General features: G+C 35.6%; 1 protein-coding gene and 1 pseudogene across 1 annotated transcript in view; both read left to right on the top strand.

Annotated features, from left to right (window-relative positions):
- Positions 1-851: 851 nt before the first annotated feature.
- LOC145252933 (5S ribosomal RNA) lies at positions 852-969 on the top strand (annotated as a pseudogene).
- A 9,314-nt stretch (positions 970-10,283) lies between these two features.
- The window catches only part of LOC145252472 (vitelline envelope sperm lysin receptor-like), a 28,702-nt gene continuing 11,255 nt past the window's right edge, over positions 10,284-27,730 (top strand). Inside the window, exons 1-3 of the mRNA XM_080111895.1 lie at positions 10,284-10,605; positions 19,123-19,272; positions 26,642-26,976. Coding sequence (XP_079968021.1) covers positions 10,593-10,605; positions 19,123-19,272; positions 26,642-26,976 — 498 coding nt within the window. The 5' untranslated portion in view covers positions 10,284-10,592. The remainder of the gene's footprint in view (positions 10,606-19,122; positions 19,273-26,641; positions 26,977-27,730) is intronic.

Genomic DNA, 27,730 nt, shown 5'->3' with positions numbered 1-27,730 from the left:
TGATGCCACATATCATGTAAAATCCTGATAATTGTAAAGACGCTACTTTTGTAACGAAGCAATGAAAATAGCAGCAGCAGCTGAACAATAGATAACTAGCAAAGGTATTAGCAGTGCAACAACAGTGGCCGTTTGAGCATGTATGCAAATGAGAAGGTGTACACGGGCTTGCGTAACAAGAAAAAGAAAAGAGGACAGCACGTGGTCGATGAGAAGCAAATGGTGGGCAGGGAAATATGGACGTGTAAAGACAAAGATGAGGAATGGCCGGAGCCGGGCAAGATGGACGTTTGTCCCTATGGTGGACATGCTGGTGTCGAGATGGAAAACAAAATGAAAGTAAAAAAAAAAAGAAGAAGAAACGGGTATTGTTTGGAAAGTAACGGTAATAAATGTCTTTTGTTAAAACAGAAAGAAAAGCTGAGTCAAATTTGTTTTTTCTTTTTGGTTGTTCCTTTGCAATGATCTGGGAGAGGTTTGAACTGTAACAAACATGTTCGAGCGTACATGTTACAATGTCCCCCTTAAGAAGATAGTTAAGTAAATAAAATCTAGTTCAACACTCTGAGCTTGATGCGCGGCCAAGTTGCCGACCTGAATTTTTGTTTACGTGATGTTCAATTCATGTTTTAGCGGCCGATGACATCAATGAGTTAACATTTACAGGAATGTTAGTTCTTTTCAGGAAGTTAGACACAAGGTCAAGTATGGGTTTGATAAGCGTGTTTCTATCAAATGAACTGGATTCGAACTTGGAAAACCCAACAGGTTTTCTGTATCGTTAACCAGTTGACCATTGTCACACTTTTATGTCGGTTTATGAGACATTTTTTAAAAATTTATTTGCTGTCAATTACGGCATCATCACATTGGCACACTGGTTCCCGTTAGATCACCCAAGTTAAGCAATGTTGAGCCTGGTCAGTATTAAAATGGGTGACCATTTGGGAATTCGAGGTGCTATATGTGCTTTGCTTATCTCGGCACTGGACTTCCTCTTGCAAGGTTGGGGATGGTTGGCCAAGTAGTCAGCATGCAGCGATTTTCTTTTTCTTTTTTTTTTTTTTTTTGTTTGCTTGCTGTTCAATTTATCAAGAGATTCCCACCCTCCTAAGGATAGGCGGAGAACAGGGGCGCAACATTTGACCATGAAATAAATAAAGTCCTAATTGTCTAAAGAATGAGACTTGCATTGTTGCTATGAGCTTTTGTTCCAGGGTAGCCGACAAGGTCAAGAGATGTGAAGAAGATATGAAAAGGTACGTTCTGCTTTTATTTTATAACCCAATTATTATTGTTATTTGTAGTAAAGTTTTGATAAATGATTCTTTGAAATCAGCAAAGATGAATCAACATTTGCAAAATCACAAAGATAAAAACAATTTTTTTTTTTTTTTTTTTTTTTTTTGAACACCATGGGAATGCTCTTAAAATAATGAAGCTTAAAACGAAGTAGCGCAGTAGATTAGAGGTAGAAAATGACCTGCATTGTGCCCTTTCAAGCACTCAGCCATGTATCGCAGAATTGGCTAAGAAAAAATAATCACATTTTGTCAATTAATTGCTTTCTTCTGAATAATATAATTGCAGATTTAAAATATTTTTGTTGCCATATTGAACTTTTTTTTTTTTTGTTTTTTGTTACATTAGTTTGGCCTGTTAAATAGTTTATCATAAATTAAAAAACTATTATAATTTTATTCAATTTTTATACAGCAATCAATATTTTCAATTTGCATAAAATTTGTAAAATTCTATTATAAAAATCCAAGCTATAAATGTAAAATCTATTTTGAAAAAAAAAAGTAAAAAGATTTTTGGTAAAATTTGCATGTTATTCACAGTGCACTTTTTGAGATAGGCAATCTTGGAAAGGTGAGGAGGGGGGGGGGAGTATTCTTACTAATAGTGAAAGGGGTGCGTCAAGCAAGGTTGAGAACCCCTGCAACAGACGGAGTTGAACAGAAAATGGTTGAAAATCCCGCCAAGAAAAAACAAGTTCTGGAACTATCACATTGCCGAGAAATGGATGATAAAAGCATTGTGGAACTAAAAACCAAGAAAAAGAACGGAAAAAAAAATGAAGAACAGGTAGAAGAAAGAAAAAAAAGAGATCGCGGCAAGACAAGAATAAACGTAAACAAGAGAAACGGTAAAAGATGTATTTGTTCCTGATGAAGAAAGATATCTCTTACAAAACATGACATTAAGTCTAAATTTTACCAATCAAAAATTACAACAATAACATTCACAAAAAGAACACTCATCTAGCTACAACCACTATCAACAATTTTCTCTCCTCTCTCTATCTATGCTTAAATCTAAACACAGATTCGATGAACAAAGCTTTTTTTCCCGGAACTGTCCACCTGTGGAGCTTTCCAGTTGAATACAACATGGTAGCCTTCAAATCCAATGTAAACAAATTTTTGTTGAGCTGTCCCCATAAATAATCAAATTCTACCGAATTTACACTATTAACGATTACTACACTACTACTTTACATTCATTAACCCTTATCCTCGAGTGGCTTTCGGGCCTTGATAAGTAGTGACTCCCAAGTAACAAAAAAAATTACTGTTTGTTGATGCTAACTTTGACATGGTTCCCTAATGAATTCATGGTGGACTATGTTGTAAGGCGGCTGATGTTCCAGGTGTAACAGTTTAATGTTAAATGAAACTTTGCACTTGGTCATTTTCGTCAACGTGTAGATTTGCACGTGTGCTCTCACCAGTGAGCAATCAAATCACATGTGTCCGCCTTTACAGATGTGCACTTCCACTTGTACGCTCTCGCAAGTGAGCGATCAATAAAACAAAAGTATTTCTTTACATTACACAGGGTTTTTATCCGTGCTGCTCTTTCTTTCACAGTCGTTTCTTGTCTGATAATTATCCACTTTTTTCTAACCCATCCTAAACAATTCCCTCTCTCCTGTTCTTCCTTCCCGCTACCAAACCTCATACTAACTCTATTTACGATAGGTTGGTCCCTATTTCTACTCTCGTGCACTGCATACGACGCATACGGACAGCTGATTTTGTCTATATTGGTTTCACGTCCTACCGTCATGCTCCGTGTCACGCCGTCATTGTGTTGAAGTGTGTATATTAAATGTCGTAAAATAAACTAAGTCTGTTTTTATAAAAACAAAGTGTCTCGTATTCATTAATAAATGAATTAACTGTCCATTTTAATCGCTAGATGATTACCAAACAAACATATACATAACATTAGTTGTTGACAACTTCTCTTTTTAGCTAGCCGAACAAAACTAGTCATGCATGAACACAATGAAGATTTGCTGAGTTTTCAAGGTTTTATTAAGGGAGACAGAGTTTACTCATGGGAGAGAGACCATGTAACTAATTACACTGGTTTACAAAAAAGATTTTTTGTCTGAGGCAAGAATGTGAATAGGTGTAATTTGGCTCAATTCAAAACAAACAGTTTCACTCTAGTTTTCTGCTTTTTCGTATAAACAATATATGCAGAGTGTAACGATAAATTTATCGCCCTAAAGAAATAAACACTACAGATTTATTTTAAAACTTTTATTGAAAAAATCAATTCAGGTAATTTGATTTATGTAGTAGATATGAGAAGGGGCCAGTGAAAGAAGGGTACCAAAATGTCATAGCACTCCTTCTGAAGCCAAGCATGGCGCCGAATCCTGCTGCCACACCCAAGGTCTGCCAGCAACCACCTGATTGCAGCAGGGGATCACAATGCTCCTCATCACATCCAGGTACACTTTGGTGTTGACTTTCAAGCTGATTTTGAAGATGTGAGGTGGCATGATGTGGCCCTCGCTTGAAACCACACCAAAGACCACAACAGTGGTTGGAAACTTTGTTTTCATTACCCTGGGTACGTCCCTGTTATTTGTGGCAATCCAGCGATGCATTTTGAGGGTGATGGCAATGGTCCTTTTGTCATAATTTGGATCGGTAGAAAACATGCAGTGCATCTCCAATCTCGCTTGTTGAACATTGTCACTTTCGCTTTCAGACATAATAGGAGGCTCCTATCGCTTTTGGGATTTGTACACAACTGACCAACTAGTAGATGGTCAGCAACAAAAAAAGGAAATCGGTTTTCATAAAACGGAAATGGAATCATATCGTTTTTTCTAAGGCAACAATTTATTGTTCCATCTTCTCTCTCTCTCTCTCTCTCTCTCATATATATATATATATATATATATATATATATATAATCTTATAAATTTGGGATTTTTGTGTGTACTAATATTTATATTAAAAAACCTTTTTTCTATTTATTTAAAGAGAATACAACTTTGTTATATATGAGTCGTGGAATTGCATTCACTAGCAAAAGATCTAGCTAATTTGCATATTCTTTAAAACACTCATTTTAGTTAATTCTCTCTTAGTTTTTTCGGGTTTTTTTATGGGATAATCATCTTTAGTTAACTATTACGTGTAATTATATTCATGCAGATGTTCTCCATGATTTATACTTGCGTAATATTTGTGTAAAAAGGTTATAGTAAAAACAAACCTCCTTCTTATATATATTTATGTATGCGTGTATATTCTTGCTTAAAAAATTTTGTCTACCATACTCATCAGTCAATTTTTGTTCAACAGACATGAAACTTAATTTATAGGGTATTCGAAATCATATGGAACTTTATATTTGGATTTTAGCTGGGGAAAATCGGTGCAAATTAAAGAAATGGAATTTGCCAGGTGATGGTTGGACGACGGCATTACGAATATGCATGTGTAACGTAATAGCTATTGGTTCATTGAATTAATTTTTGGAATTATTTTGGAGATGAGTAAATTTATTTTTTATTTAATTATTTGGACTATTACACTCATCTTCTAGTTGTTTTTTTAACAACGTTTCGGCCAATTATTTCTCTGGCATTCATCAGGTTAACCGCAACGAGATAGGAATGTCGAATCCTCCAACTACATCCACAGCAATTACTGTTTTCAGTAGTTTTAGTTATCTCACCACGGTTCGGTCAATTAATCTTCTGACCGACTTTGGGCAAGATTGAAACCGCTACCTCCAGACAATACTCACTTGGAATCTTGGATATTCCTGCATCTCTATCCACTACGCCACAGGCCCCAAAGGGCAATCACGGTTGGATATTTTGATCTTATAAATCCACAATTTTCCATAGAGGTTTTAATGCCACCCAAAACCAGTTAGAGGATTAGTTGACCAAACCGTGATGAGATGACAACAGCTTTTGAAGGCAGCAATTGTTGTGGATGTAGTTGGAGGATTCGACATTCCTATCCCGTTGCAGTTAACCTGACGAAGGTCGGAGGAATAATTGGCCGAAACGTTGTGAAAAACAACAACTAAAAGATGAGGACAATAATCCAAATAATTAAATAAAAAACTATTCGTTTGTGTTTTCATTTTTAGCCATGCTGCAAACATGTCTTCATAGCTCAGGCATTAATGTCAAAGGAAAAAGTAAATCATAAGCTAAACGTTTTGATTTCGATTCTCGGTGATGGCGTACAAGTCTTTTTTTTTTTTACTTTTTAAAGAATTACTTTATATTGGGTCCAATCTATCTATATCAGAGAGGCGGTAGCACTCTCTATATAGGGATGGCCCGTACACGCCTATATACACCTACAAAACAAAACTATCCAAATCTCAACTAAAATCAACATATAAGTTTCAAAAAGCACATATTCTTACAGAGAAGCGTCTTACGAATCCAGCGAGTGTCAGAACGTCGGTTAAAATGCCAAAAGAGAGCAAAAAAAAAGGGGTACAAAAATGGCCAATTGTTCTTCTTTCTTCTTTCTTCTTCTGCTTTCTTCTTTCTTTTGGGACGATGTATCTCGGTGTACGAACGGTCTCTGACAACAGTTCAAGCATCAATCGACTGCTCTTTACACGGAGAAGTGCAGTGACCCATCGCTTTTTAGCTAACTCCATAATTAAATAAGATTACGTGTAATAACAAGTTTTAAACACTATATACCCAATGTAGACAGACCACTTCGAACACGGAACTTCTCTCAAAAGGGACAGCTCCAAATAATACACCGGATGCTCACAGACGTTCCAGTTTGCCAGTGGCCTATATTTCTTGGACGCTGAATATTTGAGGTGAACGTTAAGGTTTTTTCTTTAAACAGTAACCCACCAGCGTTAATGAAACCACGAAATCTTTATCTCAGTTGATCAAAATTGTTATAAGAGTAACCTATCAGCAAGTACGACGTCAAAAAACAATGTTATAAAAACAAATAATTCTTCAGATTTTGGACTGTAAAATATGTACAAAATGTCAATGCTGTGACCAGGATTCGAACCTAGGTTAGCACGGCCATAACGTGGGGTCCTAACCTCTAGACGATCATGGCTAACACTGACGTCTGTCGCTCTTGGCAGAAAGACACATGACTACTGTCAAACTATTGAAAAATAAGGAGGAAACTTGAAATTCTCACGCATGCGCAAAAATACACTATAGCAACCATTGTTAAATGCAGCTGAATCTCTTCGCTCACTAAGAAAAGTAGATCAGACCAGTTCTTCTAAGAACTCACCAAACGCCAAAGGAAATAAGTTAAATTAACTGCAAAAGAAACTGCAAGAAAGTCATCTTCTAAGAACTCACTGGAAGCTGACCAAAAAGAATCAAAATCCAAGCCCTAGCCACAAAAATAACTAGATATTGTGGCTACTATACACAATCTACTAATAAAAGCAAGTAAGTTTTCTAAAATAAACTACAATAAATTAACCAAGTAACCTCACACTGTCACTGATTAGGACTTCATATAAAGATAACAACTACACTATTGGTGTATATACCGTTCCACACTTTAACTATTGGTGACGGGGCAGTATCTCAATTCTACGAGAGTTGTCTTGCTATAAGATAAGTGATATTATAGTAAGATACACATAAGTGTTATGTTTACATTTAATAAAAAATGCCAAAGTCAGCACGTAGTAAAAAAGCTCAGAGAAATATAGACTATGAAAAAAACAAAGTCAAGGTATTATCTGAGCAAAAAGAATACTATCAGAAAAATGCTGAAATAATAAAAATTAAGTATCATGCAAATCCTGAGGCAAAGAAGGCTGCCTCACGTGCTGACTCAAAAGCACGGTATAACAGGGATCCCGAGGGGAAAAAACTGCCTCACGTGCTCTTTATAACAAAGAACCAGAAAAAAAGAAGGCTGCCTCACGTGCTGACTCAAAAGCACGGTATAACAGGGATTCCGAGGGAAAAAAAGCTGCCTCACATGCTCTTTATAACAAAGAACCAGAAAAAAAGAAGGCTGCCTTACGTGCTGACTCAAAAGCACGGTATAACAGGGATTCCGAGGGAAAAAAAGCTGCCTCACTTGCTCTTTATAACAAAGAACCAGAAAAAAGAAGGCTGCCTCACGTGCTGACTCAAAAGCATGGTATAACAGGGATCCCAAGGGGAAAAAAGCTGCCTCATGTACAAACTATTATAAATATAAATATCAAAAACTGCCAAATCTTTGCCAAAACGCCAAAGAATGAACCAAGAAAAATTTAATAGTGAAGGTATGAACATTTTAGAACTTTATAATACTCTAACTGTTTTATCAGAGAGGCGGTAGCACTCTCTATGTAATATAGAACCGATGGAGGACCAAGAGGCAACTCCTAAGGCCCAAAACCCAAAGACCTAAAACCCAGCAGGAAGCGACCTGCTACTAATGGAGGCGGCAATGAGCCGCCTCCTAAAAAAGACAATACTATCATGAATGTAAGTTTAAAAATAAGACTGTAAGTAAAAATACTAATTAACAAGAATAAAAAAGCATTGGAAATGCAAAAGGATATAGGGATGGTATGCCAAAAAGTATACAAACAAGATAGCTATGAATGGCTAGGCACATGGAAATAGAATTGCATCCAAAGTATAGCCCTATAGCTTTTTACAACCGTAATGATGGCACGGAATGAAGATTGGAGAAAAGCTATAGGGCTATACTTTGGATGCAATTCTATTTCCATGTGCCTAGCCATTCATAGCTATCTTGTTTGTATACTTTTTGGCATACTATCCCTATATCCTTTTGCATTTCCAATGCTTTTTTATTCTTGTATCTATAAAAGTGAACGTGTCTGTGTATCTGTGTGTCTATGTACATTTCCCTACGCAATAACTCTGTCAATTTTTAGTCTACAGACTCGAAATTTGATATACAGGGTACTGAGATTTGGGAAAATCGATGTGATCGGTTTTTGGCCAGAAATTTGGCGATTAAGGGGTCAAAGTTCAACGATTTGACCTTTGAGAACTCTACCAAACTCCTCCAACAATTTTGGGTCTATGCACTTGAAATTTTAGATATAGGTTCCTTGGACATGGATCTAACTTAATAACTTGATTTGATCCCAAAACAATAAATTTTAAGGGGTCATAATAGGGGTCAAAGTTTTAAAAAAATTGACCTCTGCAGTCTCTTCCAAATTACTCAGACAATTTCTAGTCTAAATATTTGAAATTTTACATAAAGGGTATTCAGATATAGGGAAAGCTTTTTCATCAGTTTGGGTCGAAAATTTTTAGTTACCAATATATAAATGTATGTATGTATGTCTGTTTGCATGTCTGCCTTAAACTTTCAATAGAGGCGACAGATTTTACCAAGATCAGTATCGTTTTAAAGTTCGACCTTTCATATGACAAATATCGAAAAATTGGCTAAAAACACTAATATCTTCCCCTTCAACTAGGCACTTTTCTACAGGGGGGGGTCACATTTTTTAAAGTTATCCTCTCCTTTAGATTGTCTAGCCTTAATTTTAAAAAATGTCGCTTCCGGTTTGGCAGTGGTCGTAACAGCATAAACGTTAGATTTTACCCCGTTCTTTTCCTCCTTTGCTGTACGGGTTCGAGCCTGCCTTCTTACTACCACTTTTTTTTTTTTTGCTCAACATACACATCCAAACACCCAGGCAACGCTGGGCTGAAATGCCAGTATAATATTAAATATGAAATCTTCATTAATCAAAATATCATATTAAAGCATATTTTACGACTGTACAATGCTGGGTGGCCTACTAGTATATATATATATATATATATATATATATATATATATATATATATATATATACTAGCAGTATTACACGGCCTTGCTCAGGGGTTGCTTTTATCTTTTATGCCTTTCTTCTGCTTATTTTGATCTGTATCTTTGGTAATTCCAATATTTTTTTTTTATGAAATCCTAAAATTATTTTAATAAATTTCAGTTATATTGACCCCTTACTGATCAAAGTACCCTCCACACAGGGGAAGCAACGTGCTAGCAATAATCCAATTTCTCTTATTTGTCCCCTTAGCAGCTATTCTTCCAGCTCAAAACCAACTACTTTGGCGAGATTTTTGGGGGTCATGATTTCTTGAACCGTATGCGAAAGAAACAACATCAACATCGACTATCTATTCATTTTAAGAATTTATGTGGTTGTCGCTGTATTGTTCTACAATTAGTCAACTGTGTTGAAAAATTCCTTATGTTGCCGGGCATACTACTTGTGCTTGGCTGTTTTGATAAACCGACATATAAGAAAACTCTGAATCATTCACTAAATATGTGTGTAGACTGTTTTGCAATTTCATCAGGATCAGTTGCTTGTTCAATGGACGTTCCAGAACAAAAACACAATTTACTTTTGCACTGCTAAAAAAAATATGTAAATTTTCAAATCTTATAAAATTCTTTGTAGTTAATGAAAAAAAAAAAAAAAGAAATTTACGTACGGAGTTTGAACCTACAGACTATGTCATGCAACAAAACAAAACAAAAAAAACACGCTATCAACTTACCCACAGTAGAATTTTCATGTCCCGTTGTTCTATCATTGTTGCTAAGCAACAACATGGAAAAAATGGCTTTATCGATGATAGATAAATTAAAATAACGGTTTCGATGATCGATTATCAGTAATTATCGGGGGTATTCTGAAATAGAACTTAACTAAGATCACTCCCAGACTTATACAGTAAAGTTCTGTACATTTTTAAGAAAATCTGTTCAGCCGTTTCGGAGTCTATAAGGAACGAACTTACACACACACACACAGACACACAAAAATCGCATTGATATAATTATAGATAGATAGATAGATAGATAGATAGATAGATAGATAGATAGATATGCGTGTGTGTATGAACTTTATGTATGTGTATATATGTGTGTATGTGTGTGTTTCAAAACTGTCCTAGAATATAATAAATTTTAAAAACAATGCATTTCCACCCCTCTCCTAAAAAATGTTCAATCAATTCATACAAATGGTTGAATTTGATCTGCTGACATTTCAAAGAAATTCTAAAAATAATTGAGCGTCGGCAGCAAATCTGTCAGAATTATCCTCGAATTTGGGAAGGGCTTTGCCAATATGCACACGTTTTGGACTTTACTCTTCCGGAATTAATAACAGAATTTAGAATTTCTCTCCATAAAAAGGGGGGAAAAAGGTCAGACGAGAAGAAACAGTTTACAAAACGCAATCAGTTCAAAGCAAACGGTCATTTTTTTGTTTGTTTGTTTGTTAAAAACAATTGAATATACAAAATGTTTTTTACTGGTAAGTAATCTTTTTGTCTGTTTTATTGCACTGGACTGGACAATTATTAACAAGATAGACCAAAAAAAAAAAAAAAACAATTTAATCTCACACAGAATTCGATTTGTTGGTGTTTTTTTTTTTTTGTTTTTTTTACAACTAGCAGACTGTCCGGCGTTGCCCGGTCGTAAAATACGCATAAATATTATATTTTAATTCATACAGAAACCGAGACATGTGCATGCGAGTATTATGGTTTTTTTTTTCGGTTCACTTCTTGTAAGTAAAAAAAAAAAAAAATTCTCAAGCTGAGATCGAAACCAAAACCTAAAAACAGTGAGTCAAGTACGATAACCATTAGGCCAACGTGACACATTCTTTAAAAAATGTTTTCAAACCTGTTTATTCTTAATGTAAGAGATATGTCATGGGAACGATTCACGCATGTGCATTTGTGAAACAGTTGACAAACAAATAAAAATCCGATGATCCCCCAAGTACTATAGGCATCGCCAAACTGTTGTGTAAAACGTCATCATTGAACGACGTAATCATTTGTAATCTGAGTCAATTTCTATGGAAGAGCATTAGCACTACAATACTTATGTGGAAGTATGGTTATTTTGCTATCGGATTTTCATATTTACATTTATATTATATTGATTTAGAAAAATTAATAATTGAATGTATTTATTAATCCGTTTGACTTACACTTTTCCCAATACAATAAATAAATGTATTCTGTCATTTAAAAAATGAAATTTAGTTATAATAATTTTTCTTTAACAATTGCCTTGAAATTGTATTATAAACGAACAAGAAAAAGTAGGTTATCAATTAATCTGCTCGTTTGTTTATATTTAAAAACATACAATGCACCAGACCACTGTAACACGATGAAATGATTAATGTTTTTTATATTGTTTATTTTTTTTACGTTTTTTATTTTTACTATTGTTTTTATTTTAATATTGTTTTTTAATATAAGCTATTTCTATACAAATATTAAGTCCTAAAATGTACAATAAAAAATGTATAAAAAAAACAATATAAGACTTATCTTTTGTAAAACAATAGGTACCTCCAAAATGTTGTGTACTACGTCATCAAACTAAACAAAAAAAACGCGACGTCATCAGTTCGTGTGTTTATTGTAATTTCTATGGAAGAGCATTAGTACTATAAAATTTATTTGCAAATAACGTTATTTTACTATCGTTATTATTTTAGAACGGTAAAATAAGTGCATAAGTTCACAAAAAAGTAATTTCTCATATATTACGAAAAACAACTAGTCCGTGTTAATGATTTGAAGATATAAGAAAAAAAGCTCGCAAAAATTCAAAATTTATATATTAGACGATAAATTTATCAGAAATTTCTGAATAAATAAAACATACAATAAAAAAAAATGAACAATAAAAATGTATTAAAAATAATATGACTTACCTTTTGTAAAGCAAATAGATTTTTAATAACGAAGTACACAAACGATAAAATTAATTTTAACCTGTTCTGTTGATACATGTATCTAAAGATGATGATGCTTACATGCCTCCATATTTTTTTAGAAAAAATGCACAAAATTTGAATATCACCCTCTGTCATTTTAAATAATCAAATCCAAACGAATTTTTTTAGTCGATTTTGTTTTTGCAATTTTTATTATCTCAAGAGTCATATATTCTATTATATGAATATATTTTTTTTATTATTGGAAACCTGTTCTATAAAAAAAAAATCTGTTTAAACTTCATATCGCGTAACATTTTAATTTAATATCATTTAAAGCTTTTTAAAAATAATTATTTTTTGGAATTCTGGTTTTTTTCTTGTTGTAAATCAAATAATTATATTACCGAGAAAAAAAATCAAGAATTTTTTTTTTTTTTTTTTTTTTTTTGACATAATAATATTGATTTTATGTCCAATTTTATTTACAACTTTAAGGTAAGTGAAATAGATAACGGGATTATATATATATATATATATATATATATATATATATATATATATATATATATATATATAACTATTTTTTAATGATTTGATCTTTTCAGTTTTAAAAAATGTTGAAATTTTTATCGACCTACATTTATTTTTTTTAGTTTTCGTAACGTGAAATATGGGGGGGGGGGTAGAACACCTAAAAAAAAATTCTGCAATATATTTAACGAAACATACTTTTATTATGTAAGTTTATTTAATAATGAATAAATATCGAAAATTTCAGGAAATTATGACTATTATTTGAATTTTGGTAGATTTTTAAAACATGGGTATGTCTACGGCTTAAAAAACGTCACTACATATGAACGTTGTTCTAAAGTATCGATTATGTAAACACGATTTTTGTCTCGCAGTTTCATTATTTTTGTATGCTGTAAAAAATTTTTTAAGATATTAGCAGTTTATTTAAAGTTTCTTCTCTTAAATAGTAAAAAAAGTTAGGATGATAAATTAAATTAAAGTTACATCGTGTTGCATAAAGGAGGGGGTTAAAATTGTAGCGCGCATTGGAGGTACCTAAAGTACTATTTTTTAAATTTTGACTCCTTAGCAACCCTTTTTCCCCAATGAAAACCAATTAAGAAGTTTTCCACATATCTGAATACTCTATAAACCAAATTTCAAGTCTGTAGATCAAAAATTTGTTAAGTGTATGGGTTTAGAATTGTCCTCACACACACACACACACACACACACACACATATACACACACTTAAAGATATATAGATTAGATGGGAAAAATGTAGGATTGATACTAAACGTTTTTTTTTCTACTCTTGTTTTCCCCCAAATAGTCACTTGGACATAAGAAACACTCGTCTAGCTGAAAACACTATCAATAATTCCCCACACTCTTTATCTGTGCCTAAACCTAAACGTAGATTCCATGAACAAAGCTTCTTTCTTAGAACTGCACGCTGTAGAATTGTCTTTCGTTTTCCTGCTTTCCAGCTGTCTATAATATGGTTGTCTTCAAGTCCAACGTGAACAAGTTTCTGATGAGCCGTTACACTTGAGTTAACAAATTTACCAAACTTCCATTACTATCGATTACTATATTGTCCTTTTGACTACTGTACACTCTTTAACCCTTGCCCTTGTCCTTGAGTGGCCTCTCGGCCTTGATAATTGGTGACGCCTATGTAAAAAACAAAAGTAACTATATAAAATACGCATCAAGTGCACTTGAAAGCCAAATACAACGTAATATTAGGAAAATAAACAAATATTTTACTTGTTTGAAATTTATAACAAATATATTTCAGAGGTATACTCCATCTTCAGTATGTTGTTTTGCTTCTTTTTTTTCCTTTTCTTCTTCCTTGCCATGTTGCAAAGTTGGAGAAAGAAGACTTCATACTGAAGATGGAGTAAACCTTTGAAATATATTTGTGATAAATTTCAAACAAATAAAATATTTGTTTATTTTCCTAATATAAAGTTGTATTTGGCTTTCAAGCGCACTTGATGTGTATTTTATTTTATTCAAATTAAATCAACGTTTCTATATGAACTCTGATCCTTGACGTATTTGGGACCATGTTTATAGGGGACAATGCAAGGAGATGTGCGAGATGTTTGTTCACATTAAATTTTATCTTCTGCGTGTCAGTACAGTTGTAACGATGTTAACTGCCCGAGCAATACCAACTTAACTTGCTACAGGCTAAGAGTTGGTGGGGTGTTCGGCATGGGGTATGAGAAATTTATCTTTTTCTCCAAAAGTCTGGAATATGTTTTATTGTTGATATGATAAACAGAAAAGAGAAGTGAAGTTGACATGGCGACGAGAGGTCTGCTCTATTGGCTGGAAAAGATTGTCATAAAGTCACCTGGTCTAGTTAAATGTCAAGACCACCAAGTGGGCAGGAAACGAAACTTGGAAAATGCACGAGTGAGCTGATAAGTTGATTTGGACAGATAAATAAATACATTGACTTAGTATATATTTGGAAAGAAAAGAGAGAGATAGAAAAGTAATTTGAGTTGAAGAGAGAGAAGGAAAAAGAAAAGAAAAAGAATATAAAATAGTGGGAAAGAGATTCAGAAAAAAAAAAAGAAGAAGAAAAGTAATCTTCAAATGACAGAGGGGGAAGAGGCCAGTTTTATAAAAACGAGTGTCTTTTTAGAAATAGGGTCTTTTTTGCTGGCTGGGATCGAGACGTGCACATCGCCCTTTCCCTGCCTGGGAGGGGGGGGGGCAGAAACCCCCATAAGAGCTAAGTTGAAAAGCTCTTGTTCTTAGCTGGGGAATTAACTAGATGAACTTAGGTTGTACAACCTGCACCAGAAAGTCATTGAGAACTCGAGGAATTTAGTTCTCCATGTACCAAGTTTAACATGAAGATTTTTCTTTAAAATAATTATTTTTGCTCACAAGAAATGTTCTGAGTTATTTTTTTTTTAACTGTTGAATCAAAACACATTATGTTACAGCACCGAGGCCAAATTGCAGCTGAGAAGGGCAGCATACAAGTCATTTATCAGAGCGGTATTTTCCAGTGACCAGTGATAGTGGGCTGGTCACCCTGAGGGGACCACCACTAGACGATTAAGTATGTAGCCCTGCTGGGTTGTATCTATGGTCCTGTGAGCCGGGGGTGATCAACACGGCCAGGGGTACATCACAAGTATGCTCCTGTGAACCAGGATCTGACAGATGCGGCCCCCGAACGAGGGGCTAGGGTTATACAGTCAGGGAAACAGAAAACGGGGAAGGAATTCCAAAATCTTGCAGTCCAAGGGGAAAAAAACTATTAGAATAAAAGGCTTTCTTGCATCTAGTGACCTCAACAGTGAAGGGGTGGGATTTTGTGCTAAACAGGTTTGTTGGGAGTATGTACGTCACAGAGGTACAAGAACAATGAGTTCATCGGAGCACATTCCGTTAAAATACTTATGAGGTTGTTTGTTCAGCAACTGAGAAGGCTAACATGCTTGCCAGACGGTTTGCCTCCAACTCCACACTGGACTCTGCTAACCACCCCCTCCCTGACTTTCCTTTGCAGACAGACGCCACACTAGACGATCTGAAAATCACCCCTGCTCAGGTGCATGCTATCATAAGAAAGCTTGACACTGCAAAAGCATGTGGTCCTGATCTCATCCCAGCTGTGCTATTAAAAAAGTGCGCCGCCGAAGTAGCTCCAGTTCTCTCCAAACTTTACAACAAAGGCCTTAATGAATCTTGCTTTCCTGTCTGCTGGAAAACTGGTTCTATAGTACCAGTTTTCAAGAATTCTGGTGAAAGAACTGACCCAGTAAATTATCGCCCTATTAGCCTCCTCCCACTTTTCGCCAAAATATTAGAGACCATAATTAACCAAGCTCTAGTCCATCACCTTACAGATGCTAAACTTCTGACTGACCAACAATATGGATTTCAGCAAGCCCGTTCCACAGCAGACATCCTAACTGTAATCTCAGAATGTATATACCAGTCACTGAACAAAGCGTGGGAGGATAGAGCAGTAGCTCTAGATATATCTAAGGCTTTTGACAGGGTATGGCATCAAGGTCTTCTCAAGAAAATCAGATCATACGGCATCACTGGAAGAATACTTAACATAATTAGATCCTTCTTAGATAAGAGAAAAATCCAGGTTGTCCTTGACGGTCGTACATCTAAACAATATGATATAAATGCGGGAGTGCCTCAGGGGTCTATCCTTGGACCTCTGTTATTTCTAATATTCATAAATGACCTCCCTGACAAAATTGTCTGTGAGATGGGTATGTATGCTGATGACACTGCGCTCTATAACAGACACGACAGGAAAACAAATGAACACATATCTAAAGAAATGGCAGAAACACTAGAGGATGACTTCGGATCCGTAGTGGAATGGGGACAAAAATGGATGGTCACCTTCAATGCTGCCAAGACTAAACTTGTTTCCTTCAATAATTACAAGAAACCTTCCCTACCGCCAATAGCGATAGTCAATGACTCTTTATCTGAAAGTACATCTTTTAAACTCCTCGGCCTAACCTTCACAGGAAACATGAGTTGGAACAATTACATTGAGAACATCGCCAGGACCGCTACGAAGAAGGTGGGCTCTCTACTGTGCTAGAAAGCTATTAACGCCTGAAAGTATCCTATACCTCTATAAGGCCACTATTCGCCCATGTATAGAGTATTGTTGTCATATTTGGGATGGTGCATCTGCTGCTAGTCCCTTGCTCCAAGACAAGGTTCAAAAGAGAGTCGCCAATCTGATATGTCCTGAACTGTCAGCTAAACTTCAGCCTCTGTCCCATCGACGAAATATTGCATCCCTTTGCCTGTTCTACAAGTACTTTAACGGTGAATGCTCTGACGAACTGCAACACTTGTGCCCCCTTGACGTAAATACCCCCAACACACATCGACAGGCAGCTAAATCCCACCCCTTCACAGTAGAGATCCCTAGATGCAAGAGAGCCTTTTACTCCAGTAGTTTCTTCCCCAGAACAGCTAGACTTTGGAATTCCCTTCTGGATCCCTGCTTCCCCAACTGTACTGACATGCAGAAGTTCAAGTATAACGTGAACCGACATCTTGCTGCCCAACTTCCTACACAGTACCTACAACAAAGTGGCAATGTGCCTTGTTTGGGGTGAAAATGTAATAAAAAAAATAAATAAAAAATAGGCACAGGCAACATTGTGGCGATGGGACAGGGTTTGGAGCTTAACAGTGCGGGATCTATTAGACTGGAGATTCATTTCTTGACTCTGGCTAAGAGGGAGAGGTTAGTGGTGGATGATCTAGCCAAGATGTGGTCAACAATACTCTCGTGTGAATTGTGGCTTTGTAGAGGTACAGGATACTCTCAGGTGTGAGTAGTCTTCTAGCAAGCTACAGGAAAACCGCTTTCTTTCCAGCAGCCTTTGCAATGTTCTCAATACATGTGTATCAGTTCATGTTGTCTATGCATGTTAATGTTAAGTCGAGGAGTTATTGATATTTTCATCTGTTGATAAGTGCATCCAGTGATGAGACCCCAAGTTGGGAGTCTCGGACAATGTAAAATGATCCCTAGTTATGATTGCTCTCAGGTTCCTTTTGACAGAGTGGACATACCTGTCAGATCCCATAACGTCTGGATTGAATAAAAAAATTTCAAGCCATGATACTAAACTGCTTGATTACTTAGTCTGAGTAGATTATATTCACACTAATCAAGGATACGTCCTCGGCACTCAGCCTGACAGAGTCTTGGCTATTTTTGAGTAGGAAATGAACTTGCATTTGTCAGGCTGAGGTGTGGTCCTGGGTAATCCTAGGAGGTCCACTCTCCCAGGTCGTTGCCTCCCATCTTTCAAGCAGAGTAAGTTTATTGTTTACTACTGGAGTATGTCCAATCCATCTACATTTAAAACATTCCTTGTTTTTAAACTGGCACCTGTCCGTCTGGTGGGCAGTGCGTCCACAACGATAACAGAAAAATTTTCCCCACTCTTTAACTGTACCAAAGCCAAAACGTAGATTCCATGAACAAAGCTTCTTTTTTAGAAGTACACGCCTGTGAAACTCTCTTCTGTCTGCCTGTTTCCCACCTGACTACAACTTGGATGTCTTCAAGTCCAACATAAACAAATTCCTGATGAACCGCCCCCCTTAAGTAAGACACTTTATCAAATCTCCAATACTAATGATTACTACGATACTATCCCATTGATTACTGCACACACAATAACCCTTATCCCCGAGTGGCTTCCGGGCCTTAATAAGTGGTGACTTCCATGTAATAAAAAATCAAAAAAACCTGTGGACGGACGTTTCACTTTCACTGATCGGTGCTCCCAGCATTAACTTGAAATATTTCCTTGCAGATTCCATGGACACTGCTTTTTCAATGGCCTTATTCAATGTTAGCAAACTTTTGCCAAGCAAGCGCTCTCGTATCTTTTTGTCCTTAACTCCCACCACCTATTGATCACGTATGTGTTCATTTACTTTTTCTTCAAAGTTGCAATGCTCCAACATTTTTGGAGTGCGATCACATATTCACTGATGGACTCGCCTTCTCGCAAAGGATTAGAGTCTCGTGGTAGAAAAGAGAATACGTGTGTGAACCGCACGTGGAAGCAAGTCAGTATTTGAAGATAGTCATGTTGTCTTGTTTGTACTTACATAAGTCCAAAACTCAATGGGCCCAGATGATGTCTGCTGCCAGCCAGAGCCGGTAGAGAGAGAGAGAGAGAGAGAGAGAGAGAGAGAGAGAGCTTGTTGCCGGTTTCACATTTTATGCCAGGAAGAAAATAGATTTAAAATCTCGAGCCGCGAGAATTAGCTGCTGCTTATGCTTGTTGTAATTTTCATCTGCTACAAATGGAAGTAACTCTGCCCAATATATTACACAAACCAAACGCCATGTATAAATATTTGAACATATAAAGAATTTGAACCATTAAAAGTTTTGCAAAAATTACTGGATTTGACATTAAATAATTTGAAAAGGGTTGATATGTCGTAAAACAAAATAATCAAACCAATTATGTTTGTCCATATTGAAATCTAAAAAATTTTTTCCATTTTAGCTTTGGTTGCCGTCACTCTTTTGCTTCAAGTCGAAGGATTCCACATTAAATATGAAATTGTGTGCAAAAAAGAAATCATCATCACAACAGAAAAACAAGTTGAAATTCTTGTCAAATGTAAAAATGGATACAAAAAGTTTGAATACAATGGTACGGTAACCTTTTTTTTTTTTAACTTTTTTTAAAAATATTTTTTACTTTTTTATATTTTTAAAACCTTTTTTTACTTTTTGTTTTTTACTTTTTTGTTTTTGTTTTACTTTTTTGTTTTGCTTTTTTTTACTTTGGAACTTAATTTTTTCTTATTTTTAAAACTTTTTACATTTTTTTAACTTTTTTTGCTTTTTTGTTACTTCTTGTCAAATGTAAAAATGGATACAAAAAGTTTGAATACAATGGTACGGTAACCTTTTTTTTTTTACTTTTTTTAAAAATATTTTTTACTTTTTTATATTTTTAAAACCTTTTTTTTACTTTTTAAAACTTTTTAAAACATTTTTTTACTATTATTGTTCTTGTTTTACTTTTTTGTTTTGTTTTTTTTTTACTTTGGAACTTAATTTTTTCTTATTTTTAAAACTTTTTACATTTTTTTTACTTTTTTTTGCTTTTTTGTTACTTCTTAACTTTTTAGTGATTTTTGAGTGATTGTTTTCTGTTTCATAGGTGAACTTTATGGAGAGTTCAACCGAGTCTAATTTGTCTTTAATACTATCTATGTGCGTGTTTTCAGGAAGAACATTTAAATCTCGTCAATATATCTAAAATATTCTGTGTTTGGAGGTAATCTAAATTTGAAAGCACCAGGAATTCTGAGAATTCTGAGAGAAGACAGGCTAATACTCCACTAAAGAGGATTATCCATAGGAAGGCCAAAAACAATCACTCATTATCTTTTCTAGACATATTTATTATAAAATCCAATAATAAACTATTCTTCAAAGTCCACCACAAAACTACACACAAAAATGATCACATACATTTCTACTCACACCATATTAATAAAATAAAAACAGCTATGATAACTGGTTTCTTCCTATGTGAATTCAGAATTTACAGTCCAAAATATCTGGACAAAGAATTCAAATACCTCACAAATACTTTGAAAACCTTACAATTCCCCACATATTTTATATTAAATGCAAAGAAAAAAGCCACACAAATATTTTCCAGGGTAAATAAGCAAAAAATTGTATGCACCAGACACTTCTCTCATGAACAGAGATCTTCTTTTACCTACACGCACCAATAATACAATAATTTGCAACACTCTAAACAAACTAGAAATTTTAATCATGCAAACCACATCACAAACTATAAAACAAACAGTAAAAACAACAAAACAACTCTGAAACAAACCAATTTCCAATGCAGGCATATACACTGTTCCTTGCCAAAATTCCCAGCATATATATGTCGATGAAACATAATGTAGATTAGGAAAAAGGCTCAACGAACATAAAAGAAATATAAGCAATTCTCTGAATACATTATTCTCACATTCATTGAATCATAATCATACTTTTGACTTCAAACAAACAAATATAGTTAAATTTATTTCAAATAAACCGCGACTGAGACTTCTTGAATCAGCACTTGTTGCAAATCACAATTAAACAATGTGGAGGTTTCTATAATTTATCGCCATTAATAAGTAAACTCCTATTAAAAAACATAATTTAATTTTAGACACATGTTAACTTTCTCACACGATAAAACACACACCCTATAATAATTAATGCATATAATCAGTCAATAAATTACATAACAAAAATACACTCATTTCATTTCAGTTGCACATCCCTATTAGAATTATAATGGATAATTTGTTGCAAAAAGAATATGAATTGTATCATATCCTTTTAAATATATTAACGGCTATATGATGTTTTAAAGAAATATTACTCTCTTTCACAGCGCTATACCTTTGTTGAATTTCCAATAACGTTTTTTTTTTCATTCTGAAATAGAACAAAATCATACATTTTGTTATAACAAAAATATTTTTTCAAATATTGTACTGGTATTTTATTTTCTTAATTTCATTCATCCGAAAGAAGTCTTACAATAAAGACGAAACGTTGATGAACACATAACTTGGTTTGTTCCTTTTTTCTCTATCTCGTTGGAATACTATTTCCATTATTCTCATTATATATATATATATATATATATATATATATATATATATAGTCATCCACATACAGTACTGTTTCGCTGCTTCACAGCTCATCAGTGTGACTAGACAGGCAACTGCCTCAAGCCAGGATCGAAAGCTGACCACCCAAATGACAGTCTAGGCTTCTCATCATTACGCTATACGGCTGATGCTGTGTGGGTAATGAATTAACGATGTTTGACATCGTCCAAACGCCTCTGCTCGATTTGTTTACACAAAGAGCGTCGCTTAATATGCTAATAGCAATTTGTATATCATTTCCCAATATGCTCAACCCAAGATAGGGAGCATTATATTTCACAGCTATATATATATATATATGATGAAAATAATGGAAATAGTATTCCGACAAAATAGAGAAAATAAAAAGGAACAAACCGTATATATGTGTTCACCAACGTTTCGTCTTTATTTCACCCAGAGGAAGTCTCGAAATAAAGACGAAACGTTGGTGAACACATATATACGGTTTGTTCCTTTTTATTTTCTCTCTCTATATATATATATATATAATCTCGTTATTTATTTCACTTACCTTAAAGTTGTAAATAAAATTGGACATAAAATCAATATTATTATGTAAAAAAAAAAAAATTTTCTTGATTTTTTTTTCTTCTCGGTAATATAATTATTTCAATTACAACAAAAAAACAGAATTCTAAAAAATAATTATTTTTAAAAAGCTTTAAATTATATTAAATTAAAATATTACGCAATATGAAGTTTAAACAGATTTTTTTTTATATAAATAAAGTATTTTTTATCCAAAGGTTTAATATATCAATAATGGCAATGTACATATATCAATAAAAATGAAGCCAAGTAAATTGACTCAAATAGGAAAGTAGAGAACGCTTTGTGGAAGCGTTGTCGGCAGCTTCCGTTACTCTCGCTTCTCTTTATTTGTCACTCAGTCCTCATTTTTTTTAGTGAGTGATTTTCCTGACAAAGGGAGAAGAAAAAGCTGTATTCTAGGTTGGTAGTATTTTGCGTGAACAGTCGACAGACATGGCGGAAATTTTCTGTTTCTATGTCTATCCTTGTAGCCATGTCACTATTAAGAGTGCTGGAGGTAAACGTTTTATCTGGGCTGACGTTATCCACCTGATAGTCAGGGACCCAAACCTTGGATTAACCACTAAGGAGGCTGTCCTATCAGCATGTGCAAAGTACGGGTGCTGCTGTATTGCCATTTGGTGAATGGATTCTGGACCGTGCAGTAGCTTCTCTCGATGCCATACTAGTGGGTAATTGTTACGACTTTACCTTATCATGTTCTATAAAAAAAAAAATTCTTTGTTACTTTTCTCTCTTAGTTTCCCCTCTCTGTCCTGCTCTAAGCAAGTCTGACGATCTAGTTCACACAAACTCCAAAATTCCATCAGGACAAGTTTCAATAAAAAATACATGATCTGAATCTTCCAACGTAGACCCCCACTACCATGTTTCCTTCTCCAACATCAGGGGTCTACGTTCTAACCTTCCAGAGGTTGAAACACAATTACAGGAGACTAAACCAGACCTTTTATTTTTAAGCAAAACCGGAATTGGACAGACTATTTCCCTAAATGAGTTCGTAATTAAAGGATACTCTAACTTAACTTCCAAATCTGACCCCCAAGATCGCCATGGGCATGGAATATGTGCCTATATTAAAGATGACTTTCCATATGGTAGGGACATCTCCAGGGAAGATCCTAACTTACCCTATATGTGCTTCCGGGTTGCACTAGCTCACACTACCGCATTTATATTTACTCTCTATCGCCCCCATAACAGCGGAGTTACTATCTTTAAAAGCATATCTGAGAAAATTGACCAAGTTCTATCAGCATATCCTTCAGCTAACATTCATGTATGTGGAGACTTCAATGTTCATAATGTGGAATGGTTGACCCACTTAAACAAGACCGATGATGAGGGGAGGTTCTGTCATGATTTCTCCATTGCTTATGACCTCACTCAGATTGTTCACGAACCCACCCGTGTGCCCGACAATGACGGCCAGTATGCGAGTCTCCTAGACCTTTTTCTCACAACTTGCGCTGAACTATGTTCAGTTTCCGTTCTGTCTCCTCTTGGATCTTACGACCACTCAGTTGTATCAATTAAGATAAAAATGAAATGTAATAAGTCCTCAGACATACCTCTCCATCGTACAGTATATCAATACACTATGGCTGACTGGGATAGTTTCTGTACATTTATATCAGATCTTCCTCCGCGTTCCATGTTTAAAAAGGATGTATCGTCTATAGTATCAGACCTGATGGAATGGTTAATTGGAGGTATAGACCATTTCATACCCTCGAAAAAGTTCCAGCAAAAACCTAACAGCCAGCCATGGTTTTCTCCAGAATGTGCTCCTGCTATTGCGCACAGACATCACTTTTTCCACTGCTTCCAACGTAATAGATGTATGGAAACTAAAGCCGCTTTCAGGACTGCCAGCAACCATTGTAAGAAAGTAATAAAGAATGCAAGAGAGTTATATGCTCAATCCATCAAGTCCAAAGTAGCTGAGCAGTGGCTTAGTTCCCACCAGTTTTGGCAAATAGCAAACAGAATCCTCATCAATTGACCTGAGTTAGCCTTGTCAGCATCAGACAAAGCCAAACTCTTCGCCAAGAACTTTGCAGCTAATTCTACCCTTTGCAACCAAGGCCGCCAACCCCAATATTTCCTCCTGTATCAGAAAACACGCTATGTGATATACAAATCTCTGTACGTGATGTTGCCAAGCTAATCAAAAACCTTGATTCCAGTAAAGCAACCGGCCCTGACGGTATTCCAATTATAGTACTCAAAAGACTTCAACCAGAACTTGCGCCCATCCTTACAAAACTGTTTAAACGTTGTCTTAAGGAGAATTGCTTCCCGTCACCCTGAAAAATCTTATCAGTATGCCCCGTATTTAAGAATTCAGGTGATCGCTCATCTCCCTCTCAGTACAGGCCAATAAGTCTCCTGTGCGTCATGAGTAAGTTGCTGGAATCTGTGTTAAATACAGAAGTAATCAACCATCTCAGCAAAAATAACCTTCTTAGTGACACACAATATGGTTTCCGTTCTGCTAGATCTACAGCAGATGTGCTTACAGTTATATCTCATAGGATTAGCGAATCTCTCGACAGAGGCAACCTTTCTAGGGCAATTGCTCTTGACATACCAAAGGCCATTGATAGGGTATGGCATAAAGGTTTACTTCACAAGATCTCTAGCTATGGTATAGCTGGAAATGTCTTCTCAATTATTAAATCATTTCTCTCTGATAGGTTCATAAGAGTAGTAGTTGATGAGCAAAAATCAGAAGCTCACAGTATTAATGCTGGAGTCCTTCAGGGGTCCATCCTGGGCCCAACTCTTTTCCTGATCTACATTAATGATCTTCCAAATCAAATCCTATTCGTAGACATTTATGCTGATAACACTACCATCTATGGTAGCACATCTAAGACAGTAAATGACCAAGTTCTCTCCGATTCTCTCTCCTCTGATCTTGATCACGTTGTACAATGGGGAAAGGAGTGGCTGGTTACTTTTAATGCATCTAAAACCAACCTTATATCTTTACATCATCAACGTTCTGATCCCCATCTGGCATCAATTAAAATGAATGGCTCTCGTCTTGGGGAGGCCTCAAGTTTTGACAGGCTTCTGGGCTTGACCTTTACTCCTGATCTTAAATGGAATTTTTACATCAAATCTGTTGCCAAGGCCACTGGAAAAGTGGTTGGATCCTTCTATCGATCCAGTAGATATCTCACTGCTGATGCAATTCTCTATCTATATAAGAGCCAGATATGTCCAAGGATTAAATACTGTTGCCACATATGGGCAGGAGCTGCTAGAAAAGACTTGTCCTGCCTTGATAGGGTTCAAAATAGACTTTGTGGCCTGGTAGGAGATGTCCTTTTCTCTTCGCTGCAACCTCTATCTCACAGGGGAGATGTTGCGAGTTTGTCTCTGCTTTATCGTTATTTTCATGGAAAGTGTTCAACTGAGCTTCAATCTATGGTCCCCCCTCGCCAAACTTTCACAAGAAACACTCGTCTAGCTGAAAACACTATCAATAATTCCCCCCACTCTTTATCTGTGCTTAAACCTAAACATAGATTCCATGATCAAAGCTTCTTTCTTAGAACTGCACGCCTGTGGAATTATCTTCCGTTTTCCTGCTTTCCAGCCATCTATAATATGGTTGTCTTCAAGTCCAACGTGAACAAGTTTCTGATGAGCCGTTCCACTTAAGTTAAGAAATTTACCAAACTTGCATTACTATCGATTACTATATTGTCCTTTTGACTACTGTACACTCTTTAACCCTTATCCTCGAGTGGCCTATCGGCCTTGATAAGTGGTGACGCCTATGTAAAAAAAAAAAAAAATATTAAGCTTCATGATTATCATTTCTGCAATCGAATATTCAGATACATTTTCAAAACCAAAATAACAAGGAAAAAAGTTTGTGCATCATTTTCTGTATTTTTCAATAGTGTTACAATTGTTTCAACACCATTCGGACAATTTTAGACTTTTTGTTGTTCAAATTTTGTTGTTCCAGATTGGCATTTCATTAGACGTATTGAGAGAAATACAAAAGGTAATATGTATCTGAACAGATTTTCATCCCGTTGTTAACGGTATCAAACAGTGGGAACGAACTCGCCATGTTTTGTTTTAGACCATTTCCTTATGTCTATGAAATTTTTTTTATTTGTGTGTGTGTGTGTGTATATATATATATATATATATATTTTATGTTGACACACCAGTTCTTGTCAGATCACCGAAGTTAAGCAACGTTGAAGCTGGCTAATACCAGATGGGTAACCATGTAACCATTTCGGAATTTTAGGCATTGTATGTGCTCTCCGCTTATCTCGGCATTGTTTCCAGTCTTCCTGAACTTCCACTTATCACTGGTATTTAACAACGCCGACTCAGGAGAGGTGTGGTTGGAGATTGCTCAACTCTTGCCAAACAATTCCATGCGCAGGCACCCTTACAGTGAGTATCCATAGTTTGTCAAGATTGAAGGAAGCTACCACACACACACACACACACACACACACACACACACACACACACACATATATTCCATAGAGAATTGGCTCTGTAATAATAAATACGAAATCTGCATGAAATGAAAATATATTTAAGCGTATTTTTAAACCGGGCAAGGCCCCCCCCCCATGCTAGTTCAATATAAAAAAAACTACTTGTGTTTGCGTAATCAATTAAAATATAGGCTTTTCCCCACCCCGCAAATTGCAACACTTTTTTTTATGTCATAGTGGTTAGCCATTAATTCCTTAAAATTTTTATATTCTATTTCAGGGTGTGAAAATCTAAAGATTCCGATCTATGAGAAAATTGCAAAACCTAATGGCTGCCAGATGTATAGGTTTGATAACGAACCACTGTACGGAGTGACGATCGTTACTTGCGAGAAAATCGGTTCGAAATGTTTGCATCATACGAAGAAAGTTCTAACTTGCTCTTATCAACCGTTCAAGAATATCCGAACTTGGAAAACAGCTTTGATCGAAGAATATCTTGACTGGGAGGAAATTGCAGTTGAAAATGGAAGAATAAGTAACTTAAAAATGTCGCTTCAATTGGAAAACATTTTAGGAGAACCCATTTACGGACATTTCTACGTTGGAAGGAAGGTAATATGAACTACATTTTTAAAAACAATGTATTTGTTAAAAAAATCCATTTTTCATTAAGTTTTTATTTATTTCTCGGAAACAGTTAACTATATATATATATATATATATATATATATGCAGAGGATGGAATGATAAAATTGTCGCGCTAGAAAAGACGACATGGTTCCATTTCTGTTTGATGAAAACCGGTGTGTTTGCTTTTTTTGTTGTTGTAGATCATCTACTAGTTGGCCAGTTGTGTACAAATCCCAAAAGCGATAGGAGCCTTCTGTCATGTCTAAAAGTGACATAATGTTCAATAAGTAATGTACAACTCATGCCCTCTACCGATCCAAGTAATGACAACAGGACCATTGCCAGCACCCTCAAAATGCAAATCTGGACGATTCAACACTTGAGAGCACAGCTCCCTGTCTTTGGTGTCCTTTCAAATGAGGGTGACATCATGCCATCTCATGTCTTTGAAATCAGCTTGAAAGAACACTAAAGTATACCTGGATGTGCTGAAGAGTGTGGTGATCCCCTGGTGCAATCAAGTGGCCGCTGGCAGACCCTGCGTGCGGCAGTGGGACTTGACTTCAGAAGTGCTATGACTTTGTACCCTTCTCTCACTGGGGCCCCCTCTTCTTTTAACCTGAACCCGACTACTTTGTTTGGTCATACATTGAGAACATCACCAACATGACCTCCAACAACACCAAAGCCAGTCTAATCACTGCCATCCGCCGAGTATTCGCTCCCACCGGCGCTT

Source organism: Euprymna scolopes, chromosome 29 (assembly GCF_053919585.1).
Source record: "Euprymna scolopes isolate OS-2025 chromosome 29, ASM5391958v1, whole genome shotgun sequence".
Classification (NCBI taxonomy): Eukaryota; Metazoa; Mollusca; class Cephalopoda; order Sepiida; family Sepiolidae; genus Euprymna; species Euprymna scolopes.
This window is presented reverse-complemented; position numbering and strand designations above follow the sequence as displayed.